The sequence below is a fragment of the Elgaria multicarinata genome, chromosome 2 (genome assembly GCF_023053635.1).
Source record: "Elgaria multicarinata webbii isolate HBS135686 ecotype San Diego chromosome 2, rElgMul1.1.pri, whole genome shotgun sequence".
In the NCBI taxonomy this organism is placed as follows: Eukaryota; Metazoa; Chordata; class Lepidosauria; order Squamata; family Anguidae; genus Elgaria; species Elgaria multicarinata.
This window is the reverse complement of record NC_086172.1, coordinates 181,980,701-181,991,971: the sequence shown is the minus strand read 5'-3', so window position 1 is coordinate 181,991,971 and position 11,271 is coordinate 181,980,701. Positions and strand designations below refer to the sequence as shown.

General features: G+C 48.8%; 1 protein-coding gene across 1 annotated transcript in view; it reads right to left on the bottom strand.

The window, feature by feature from the left end:
- Positions 1 to 1,842: 1,842 nt before the first annotated feature.
- Positions 1,843 to 11,271, bottom strand: part of MDGA2 (MAM domain containing glycosylphosphatidylinositol anchor 2) — a 511,487-nt gene continuing 502,058 nt past the window's right edge. The window contains exons 16-17 of the mRNA XM_063118281.1: positions 8,172 to 8,277; positions 1,843 to 2,024 (exon numbers count right to left, since the gene is read on the bottom strand). Of these exons, the coding sequence (XP_062974351.1) occupies positions 1,936 to 2,024; positions 8,172 to 8,277 (195 nt within the window). The 3' untranslated portion in view covers positions 1,843 to 1,935. The remainder of the gene's footprint in view (positions 2,025 to 8,171; positions 8,278 to 11,271) is intronic.

The window sequence follows — 11,271 nt, the reverse complement described above, 5'->3', positions numbered from 1 at the left end:
GTTAAAAGCTGAGATAATTTAAGGAAAAGGGTCTTCAAATTTTCATTACCAACTCATAGAAGGGGAAATTTACAATGTATTGGAAAATTGGCTGATTGTAGGTATGGGGATGGAGCCAGGTAGCTGAAGATCAATTTTTACAGCTTTTGTTTTTTTGTAAAAGTGGTTTGTTTGTTCGTTTTAAATTTTGCTAAAATAATAAAATAATATCTCACAATTTGCACAGAGTCTGATGAAAGGGCAGAGGGCAGAGGCGTTATCTTCTCCGTGTTCGGAAATGAAACCAGATCAGCTGGCCTGCATTTTGCCACAAAGAGTCTGTTCCTTTTGTCTTGTTTCTCCCCGGATGCACCATGACCTCCCTGCTCTCTCTCAGCTCGCTAAAGTTAGGACCAAGCTCATTTTGCACAGAGGTTAGAGTAAGAAAAATCGTGTGAGTGTGTGTCTGTGTGTGTGTGAGTTTCACGGTAGCCTTCCTCGCTACACACGCTCTCGTCCGCCTTTCTGGTTCCAGGCAACTCCAACTCCGTCACCTGGAAAGCAAAGGGCTGCTCCCAATTCCAAGATTAAATGGAAGCCATTTCCCCCCACCCACCCCGAAAAAGTTGCTGAAAGGCTGGGCGTGTCGGGAACGTTCGGTGACCAAAGATCTCAATCCGAGAAAAGGTTTGATGCTGCAATTCAAGTCAATCCATCTCCGGAAATAGATTCGGCGTGTTTTTAATTTCTTTCCCAGACGGCAGTTTTGCTCTTTAGTTTGCTTTAGAAAAAAAGAAAGTTTATGCAAACCCTGCTCAAGCCTGCAAGCTTCTCTCCACTGGAACTTTTGCGTGTGTGTGTGTGTGTGTGTGTGTGTGTGTGTTTCTCCCCCACCCCATTTTCTCAGGCTTGTTATCATTGAAGGCACTTGGTTTCCATGGCATTTTAGAAAAAAGATGGTAGTTTAGTTTCGTCACTTGGTTAGAAGGGATGATTTTCAGTTGGGTAGGGCGTAGGTGGAGTAGGGCGGGAGGGGAAAGGTGGGCTCTGGGTGGGGGTCTCAGAGGGCCGTGGGGGAGGTGTTTCGGTGTGTTCAAGTGGCGACAAGCAAACTCTGGACAAGTCAGTGTGGTCACTGCTGTCGTACGTACGTCCTGGAGTTACGTAATGCATGCAAAGCGGAGACCGCAGACAGTGACCTAGCATTGCCATGAGGAACTGAAACAGAATGTCTTCAACAGCTCGGGGGCCGCGGACCGCTGCCCTCCGAAGGCGTCGGCAGCAGCAGCAGCAGCAGCAGCAGCGAGAGGCCTGCAAAGGGCCTGCCTGCATCTCTCTTGAACTCGATGCTAAAACCTTGCGTGAAAGAGGAAAAAGAAACGCCGGCTCCTCTTGTACCCTGTTCCACAGCGAGGTGTAGGTTTTTTTTCTTTCCTCCTTTCTCTCTCTCTCTCCTTTTATTAAATCTCTCTTTTGGCAGGCCCTTAGGGTTCCATGGCAACAAGCAAACTATTCATTTGAAACAAAACAAGCCATGATTTTGTGCTTTGACAAGGAATTCTAGAACTCTTTTGATGGAATACTTCCAATGGATGGTGTGGGTGTGCGTGCTTGCGTGCGTGCGTGCGTGCGTGTGTGCGTGTGTTTATTCTCCTTTTGTTTGTTCATCACTAATTAACCACAAAAGCACCTGAAGGTCTCTCGCCTTCACTTCCATGTGTGGCCTACGGTGCATTTATGCGCCCACAGTCTCTTCATTTGTTCGTTTCTTTAGTTTTTATAAACTCCCAAGGCTTCCTTTATATATATGTTTGATTCTTCTTTTCTTTAAAAAAATCATATTTGAGTCAGTCAGTGGAGGAATCTTTGGTAGTTTTTGTTTCTTTTTTTAAAATGTTCTCTTTTCTTCATGCCAGTGCGTGGTACATCCGTGTTGAAGCCTCTGCCAGAATAAGGTCACCTCTGATGACTTAAGACAGACATGAGAAGGAAAACAGGGAAAATCCGTATATGCGGCAGCGTCCTGACTCCACCTGAAGGTATATCTAAGCAGAAGGGGGAAACAGGGTTAACAATCTTTTGAGTGACACAGAACACTTGCTGTTCGGTGCATCATTCTAGGTGCCCCTCAGAAACATTGGGGGCACTTAGACCCGTTCACTGTGATGGTCAACCCACGGGCATTTCTACATGTGGCTTTTCCTCCTGGAACGGTACTACAGTTTCTGCTGCCTCTTTCAGTCACGGGCCCTTTACATGGGCCGGTTTTATCCCAGAACTTTCCCTTGCTTTTCTTTACATGGAGAAGCAGCACCTCTCCTGAGCAGCGGCATTGTTGCAACTCTCGCTTTTATACAAAGGTTTGAATCTCAGACATACCTCTGTGGTTCACGCCCATTTCCCTCCCCCTAGCTGGTTATTGGTCACCCTATCATGATTGGCATGGACTTCCAGTGCAGGCAACGGACAGCCCAGCTTCAAATTGGGTGGGTGGTTCCTCTGATCGGATGGGGGGGGGCGTTCAACCGGTTCTGGATGGGGTTGCACTCCCCCTGAAGGAGCAGGTTCATGGCTTGGGGGTTCTCCTAGAACCATCTTTGTCACTTGAGGCTCAGGTGGCCTCGGTGGCACAGAGTGCTTTCTACCAACTCCGGTTGGTGGCCCAGCTACGCCCCTATATGGACAGGGATAACCTAGCTTCAGTTGTCCATACTTTGGTAACTTCCAAATTAGATTACTGCAATGCCCTCTACATGGGGCAGCCTTTGAAGATGGTCCGGAAGCTGCAGCTTGTGCAAAATGCGGCGGCCAGATTGATAGCTGGAACAGGGAGGTTTGAGCATATAACACCGATTCTGGCCCGCTTATATTGGCTGCCTATATGTTTCCAAGCCCAATTCAAGGTGCTGGTCTTAACCTATAAAGCCCTACATGGCTTGGGACCACAATACCTGATGGAACGCCTCTCCCGACATGAACCTACCCGTACACTGCGCTCAACATCTAAGGTCCTCCTCTGAGTGCCTACTCCGAGGGAAGCTCGGAGGATGGCAACAAGGGAGAGGGTCTTTTCGGTGGTGGCCCCCAGACTGTGGAATGATCTCCCCAATGAGGCTGGCCTGGCGCCAACGTTGTTATCTTTTCGGCACCAGGTCAAGACTTTTCTCTTCTCCCAGGCATTTTAACAGCATTTAACAACGTTAAGTTTGTTTTTAATGGACCCCAGAATTGTTGTTTTTAAATGGATACTTTTGTTTTTGTACTGTTTTTTATGTTTTTGATGGTTTTTAAATTTTGTATACTTTTAATGTTCACCATTTTTAATTGTTGTAAACCGCCCAGAGAGCTTTGGCTGTGGGGCGGTATATAAATGTAATAAAATAAAATAAAATAAATAAATAAATTGTCACCACATGGGAGGAAATTGCGTTTCCTTACCGTTGCTTCTCTGCTCCCACGTTTGTCCCTCATTACTTCCTCTTCTGCCCGGAGTGGGAAGAGGAAGTAAACAAAGGCCATTTGGCCCATTCAGGAGCCATTTTAATCGGGCCACTTTTCTTGCACACAGCAGGAGATTGTGCACATTCCATTTTAAAAGAAGTCATATTAAAAGGGATTTATTTTGTGACGGAAAAATGAGCGGAAGGCACACAGGAGCTGGACGTTGTCGTCTAAAGGACGCGTGCAGGTCCCTAAGTGGGCAGTAGTGAGCGGGCGATAAAACACTCGTCTGAGGAACCTCTTACTGTAAAAAAAGCAAACCTACCTGGGTTTCTACAGGTAGGAGGGGAATCTCATGTGCCCACAGGTAAAGGAAGTGGAAGGAAAGTGGCAAATTCCTGTTCTATATGAAGCCTTTGGGGGTGGTCATTAGGGGATTTGGAGCCAAGTGCCATCCGTATGCTGATGGCATGCAGATCCGTCTCCCTGTGGCACCTGAATCAGGTGAGGCTGTGCAAGTCCTGGATCAGTGCCTAGACTCAGTGATGGGCTGGATGAAGGCTTATAAACCGAGACTGAATCCTGGCAAGATGGAAGCCCTGTGGGCGAGTGGTTCCCGAGTCCAGGAGATGGAGTTGCACTGCCCCTGAAAGGTCAGGTGTGTAGTCTGGGGGTGCTCCTAGTTCTACCTCTGTAGCTGGAGGCTCAGGTGGCCATGGCGGCTCAGAATACCTTTTACCAGTTTCGGCTGGTTCATCAGGTATGGCCTCTGCTGGACAGGGATAGGTAGACCACCATGGCAGAGGCACTAGTAACCTCAAGACTAGATTGCTGCAAAGTGCTCTATGTGGGGCTGCCCTGAAGGCTGCCCCAGAAGCTGGAGCTAGTGCAGAACGGAGCAACTTTGTAAACCGCCCAGAGAGCTTCGGTTATGGGGCGGTATATAAATGTAATAAATAAATAAATAAATAAATACTCGGCTATTCTCGAGAGCTGCCTCTCTTCAGGATATACCTAAATGCTATTGTAACGACATTGTGTGTGGCTGATCCTCACCACTTTTTTTACCTTGAAGTAAGCACGTGGGCCCCCAGTCTGGGTTGGGACCACCGTGTACAGGTCAGGGAGGAGGATACCCTCTCACCTAGCCAATCTCCTCCCAAATTTGCGCCCCTCCCCCAGGTTTTCTTCTTCTTTAGCGTGTAAGGGGACAATGAATTCATGGGGTCCAGGAGGTTGTGAATGCCTCCTTGAGAGAGGGAGTGGTGCTGGCCTCTTTAAAAGAGGCGGTAATTAGACCACTCCTGAAGAAGCCTAACCTGGACCCGGAGGATGTTAACAACTACAGGCCGGTGGCTAATATCCCTTTCCTGGGCAAGGTGCTTGAGCGGGTGGTTGCAGGACAACTCCAGGCACTCTTGAATGAAACGGATTATCTAGATCCATTTCAGTCGGGTTTCAAGCCTGGTTTTGGAACGGAAACTGCCTTGGTCGCCCTGTGGGATGACCTCTGTCGGGAGAGAGACAGGGGGAGTGTGACCCTGTTGGTTCTCCTGGACCTCTCAGCGGCCTTCGATACCATCGACCATGGTATCCTTCTGGATAGGTTGTCTGAGCTGGGAGTTGGAGGTACTGCGTTGCAGTGGTTCCGCTCCTACTTGGATGGCCGATTCCAGAAGGTGGTGCTGGGGGATTATTGCTCTGTGCCGTGGCTCCAAAGCCATGGGGTTCCACAGGGCTCTACCTTATCCGCTATGCTGTTTAACATATACATGAAGCCGCTGGGGGAGGTTATCCGGAGATGTGGACTGAGGTGTCATCAATATGCGGATGATACCCAGCTCTACCTTTCCTTTTCATCAAACCCAGGTGAGGCAGTGACTGTTCTGAACCAGTGCCTGAGCACGGTAATGGACTGGATGAGGGCTAACAAACGGAGACTCAATCCAGACAAGACGGAGGTACTGTTCAGGGGTGGTTCATCTGTCCGGCGAGGTGATGTTTGCCCTGTCCTGGACGGGGTTGCACTCTCCCTAAAGGATCGGGTCCGTAGTTTGGGGGTGCTCTTCGATCCAGAACTGTCACTTGAGGCACAGGTGAACTCAGTGGCAAAGAGCACCTTTTATCAGCTTAGGTTGATATACCAACTACGCCCTTATCTGGACAGAGATAGCCTAGCTACAGTTATCCATGCTCTGATAACCTCTCGCTTGGATTACTGCAATGCGTTATACGTGGGGCTGCCTTTGAAAACGGTCCGGAAGCTTCAGCTGGTACAAAACAGGGCAGCCCGTTTACTAACAGGGACTGGCTGGCGAGATCACATTACGCCAGTCCTTTTACAACTTCATTGGCTGCCAGTCCAGGTCCGGGCCCGATTCAAAGTGCTGGTATTGACATTTAAAGCCCTAAACGGTTTGGGGCCAGGTTATTTGAAGGAACGCCTCCTCCCATATGTACTTACCCGGACCTTAAGATCATCTACAGGGGCCCTTCTCTGTGAGCCCGACAAAGGAAGTGAGGCAGGTTGCTACTAGGAGGAGGGCTTTCTCCACTGTGGCACCCCGGTTGTGGAATGAGCTCCCCAGAGAGGTCCGCCTGGCGCCTACACTGTACTCCTTTCGTCGCCAGCTGAAGACCTTTTTATTCACTCAGTATTTTAACACTTAATTTTAACTTAAATTTAAATTATACTGTTTTAACTCTGTATTTTAACCTTATAACAATTTTGCTGCGTGGTTTTATCCTGGTTGTGCTTTTTATATTGTATTTTGTATTTGTGTTTTTAACTTGTTGGTTGTTTTATGATGGTTTTAATTTTTGTGAATCGCCCAGAGAGCTTCGGCTATTGGGCGGTATAAAAATGTAATAAATAAATAATTAAATAAATAAATATGAATTTAGGGAGGGGAGGGAATGGCTGTGGGGGAAGGTTTAAACCACCTCTGTCTGCATGTGACCATCCCACTTTGGATTGGGGCCCCCCATGCTTGCTTCAAGGTAAAAAAAAAAAAAAAGTGGTGTGGATTAGCTGCATGGCCCTGTGGCCACCTTTTCATAGAAGAGGAAATATCATCTTGCACGAACTTTATGGCCCTGACAACACACTTTCCCTCCTCCTCCTCCTTTTATTTGTATGCCGCTTTTCCATGCTAAAACTATGAAGGGAGGTTCATTCTCATTCAAGGGGAGACTGCTCAGGAGCAGTGCTTTGCAGAAGGGAGGTGGTGGCCAGACGTGGGAACTGAGACCTCGGGCTTTGCTAGACAGAGGTTTCAGCCCAGGCTGACCCCGGGCTCACCTCTGTGCGTCCAGATGATGCACACGGGATGCCGGGGGCAGCCAGGGCTGAAACCTCCTTCAGCCTGGGCTAACTGGAACCTCTTTTGGCCCAGTATTACCTGCGGCCTCGGGCTCAGCCTGAGACTGCAGGCGTCTAGCTCGTTCCGCCGCTTTTCCTGGCTACCGCGCTTACTCGCGAGTAGCCTGGACAAGCGACGGAGCCCGGGGGAGGTGTGTGTGTGGAAAACGAAGCTGGCAGGAGGGGGGGAGATCGGAGCCCGGGGGAGGTGGGGGAGGAAGGCCGGAGGCAGGGGGGAAGGGGGTTGGCGAGTGGACGACGGTTGGCGGGGATGGGGGGGAAATGAAGCTGGCAGGAGAGGGGGGAGATCGGAGGCAGGGGGATGTGGGGGGGGAGATCGGGGGAAGGGGGGAAATGAAGCCGGTGGGAGAGGGGGGAGATCGGAGGCAGGGGGATGTGGGGGGAAGATTGGAGGCAGGGGGAAGGGGGCTGGTGGGCGGGCGATGGAGCTGGTGGGGATGGTAGAAAACGAAGCCGGCAGGAGAGGGGGGAGATCGGAGGCAGGGGGATGTGGGGGGGGAGATCGGGGGAAGGGGGGAAATGAAGCCGGTGGGAGAGGGGGGACTCCTGGCTAGAGACAGGGGAGCGGGGAGAAGTTTTTTTTTTTTTTTTTAAGGGCCTTACCTAAGCGCAGGAGTGCTCCTGCGTCCGGCCCCTTTAAAAAATAAAAAAAAATGGCAGACGCGACGGGGCTTTGCTTTCCCCCGTCGCTTCCACATCTAGCGAGGTGCAACAACCTGTGCTACTTGTAGCACGGGCTCGTCGCTCCTCCCGCCCGGATTAGGTGGTAGGTCTAGCAAAGCCCCTCGTGCACTTTCTCAAATGGATCCTACCGGTGGGTTCGACAGTATTCTGCACCTCTGCACGATGAGCCTATAACAAGGGAAGCATGTCCTTGTGAATAACCTCTGCAAAAATTTCCTAAGGCAATTTAGCTTTATTCACCTGAATGAATAACGCTCAGGTGTTGCTGCTGTGCGGAGGCCAAAGGGGTTGAGCTGTGAGTAAACTCTCATGCAAGAGCTTTTGAGCAGACTGGGGCTGGGGTGTTGCTGGGAAGATGGCGGTGGAGCAAAAGGGAAGGAGGAGTTTTTAACTCAGCTAAAAACTTTTCTTTTTCCTAAAGCTTTTAAAACTTGATTTTGTTCTGACTTTATACTGTTAGTTTTACTCTCCCCAGTGCCTGTTTTCCCTACCCTGTGCCTGTTTGCATTCTCTTCCCCTCCTTATTGTTTTATTATGGTTTTATTAGAATGTAAGCCTATGCGGCAGGGTCTTGCTATTTATTGTTTTACTCTGTACAGCACCATGTACATTGATGGTGCTATATAAATAATAATAATAATAATAATAATAATAATAATAATAATAATAATAGGAGTTCACTTACGGTTGTTTACGTAATCTGATTTCGTGCACTCTCCTTCCACAATTGATATGTCATCAATGGCAATATCTCCTTCAATGCCTCGGCCACGGATCCCTTCGAAAACCACCTGCAATGAAATAAAATGACATGAACCTGGGGCGAAAAAAGGTACCAAACCAATGGTCCGGGATAAGCTGAATGTCATGCATGAATAGCGACTTCCTTCTTATATTGGTTGTAACTACCTTTTACACAAAGTAGGCAGACGAAATATGGCTTATTTATAGGAGGGAAGTGTGAAACCTTTGCAATTAGTTTTGTGGATATTTCTGCCTTCCTGAATATTCAACACACACACTCAGAATGTTTCTGAATGGTTTTTTTGTCAGGTAGTTCTCATTCAAGCACACGGACGCTTCCCTTCTTCACTGAGGGCATCATCAGATGAGCGTTTTATTACATGCTCGTTACTGGGCACTCCTGGATTTTCGTGGGTCCCTCTCATGACGTCATCTGCCTCCGTGCGCCTCTTGCCCCTTCTAGCCTTCTTCGTGTGACAAAAGAAACCCCACCCCAGTAAGTCCCACTTATTTTAAAGATGGAAGTTGCCGCTCTCTCCTTCTGTGTGCAGGAGAAGCAGCGGGATCAAAGCGGCCCACTGAACGGGCCACGGGCACGTTGTTTACTTCCTCTTTCAAAAGAGGAAGTAACGAGGGACAAAGGCACAGGCAGAGAAGCGATGGTAAGCAAATGCGATTTTCTCCTGTGTGATGACGCTCTGAAAGTGCTTCCTGGCTGGATACTGAAAATGTGAATCGGATGCCTGTCATGGTCCAAAAGCCCCCACTATGGTGTATCCTCCCCCATTCCATGTTATTGTTTTAATTATAAACTCCCCGCCCTCCCATCCACAAAGACCGCCTGGGAACTTGCTTTTGGGGACATTTAGCACATAATGTTTGCTTTGGGAGGAAGAGGCTTTATGGAGACAGAGAGGAGCGTCTACTTCCAGTATTTGGGGATGTCAAAGCAGGAGATGGGAATGAGAGCAGGAGGCACAACAGCGAAGTGGAGTTTGTGTTGGCTGGAGAGCAGTACGACCATGGAACACGTGACCTGGGGAGGTGGTGGGCTCTTCTCCCACCCTAGAGGCCTTCAAGAGGCAGCTGGACAACCACCTGTCAGGGATGCTTTAGGGAGGATTCCTGCATTGAGCAGGGGGTTGGACTAGATGGCCTTAAAGGCCCCTTCCATCTCTGCTATTCTATGAGTCTATGATTCTGTGAGGAAGCAAGAAGAGGGGACAGACCACGTTTCCCCAAAGAAATGAAGGGACAAACTAGATGCCTTCATGTACTTTGCTCATGGCATTGACAGGGTTGGGGTCACAACATGGCCAGGCAATGTGGTGCCCTTAGACAACTTCCTTGGTGCCCACTGAGACCCCTACTATTAATATATACACACATATATGTTTATATATTCCTACTGGCAGCTAGGATTGCTTCACATGTAATGGGAGTCTCTAGGTGCTACGATCTTGATTTCCTATGAATGCCTCTGGGTAGGTGTCTTGTCCTTTGGGACTATCTATGCCTAGGGATGTCTGGAAAAAAAATGTTTCAGCTTATTTTTGATCAGAGTTTATCCAGTTTGAGTCTTCCAGACCAACCCGGACTTGGATGCAATCTGCCTGTACATTTCTGAGTCTCTGACGTGATTCAAGGACCAAAGAAATGCATTTGGCAGCATGCATACATTTGGAAAATATGCATGGAAAAAATGCCTCCTTTTGAAAAATGCACACAAATGCATTTTAATCAACGGGGGAAGGGTGCATGCATTTTCAACGATGTACACAATTGATATGTACATTTGGAAAAATACACACAAAATCGCTGATGGATTTTCATGCCAAAAGAAAAAAGAGAGAGAGCAAAGATTACAATGTGATACAAACAAGTTGGATACAAGCTTTGAGGTGGAACTCCGAGACCCTCAGAGAGGAGCTTGGGGGTTTGCTGATTTACACATCCCTAGCCATGCTTACCCATGGCAGCCATTTTGTGCCTGTGCCCAGGACAATCTCTCAAATTTTCAAAGGTGCCCATGGCCCCAAAATGTTGCCTCCCTCTGGCCAACAAGGGAGAGGCAGCAACGTCTATGGTCAGTAGCGGCCACTACTGTACGGAAAGAAATGAAATATCTGCTTTTTCCTTTTCCTGACGCTGACGGGACTCCAACGTGGTGAGCTTAATGAGGTTACCGGAATGCTGCAGCCACTCTGGCAGGCTGGCAGAAAATGCGCTTGGTAGCGGACTTCAAAAGTCTTTCCCCAGAGATGGAGAGAATTAGGCTATTCAGGGATGGGATCCGTGCCGCTCTTGGAATTGAGATGAGATGTTTTCCACTTTACAGCAGTGATGTTCTGAGAAGAATTCAACCCAATGGAAAAAGGGAACGGTCCGGTGCTAGCAGACAAATTAACGTATGGCTGCAGTGTCAATTGGATGCCGTTTAATCTCGCTTAAAGCCACCCAAGTGACTTGAGGCCAAAGTGTCATTACACCTCTAACTTGGGGCACAAATCTAGCCATCACTGGTAGGTCAAAGGAGATATTTCATCTTCTGAGACTCTGGAATCAAAGTAAGGACCAGCCAGGCAAGTCTTTTATAGCAAGAGACATGTCTTCTGCCACCTTAACCTTTGGCTAGGCTTTAAAACGGTGGCCTCTCCTTCACTTTGATTTCAAACAGGTTGTCATTGTGAACAATGGAAGGCCCGGGACAAGGGGCCAGAGCTATTCAGGCTGGGATTGCCGATGGGACTGCCGCCCATTAGCAGGAAGCCTCCGGTCTCAGAGGCTTCTGAGTATCCTACGCCCTGCTGGCTATTGTCACCTGTCCATCCTCCATTGCAGGTTTTCTCTTCTAGACTGACCTCTGAGCCCATCTAGGGGAGTTGCCTTGCTAGGTGCCAGGCCAGGGCTGGAATGGCCACAGGTTAAAGAAGATCCCCGGCCTCGCTTTCCCCCCTCCCTTCCCCCCACTGGGAGGGAATGCCCATCAGTAACACAAACCGCCATCAGCGGGCATGGATGCACCCATGAGCTGAGATTGC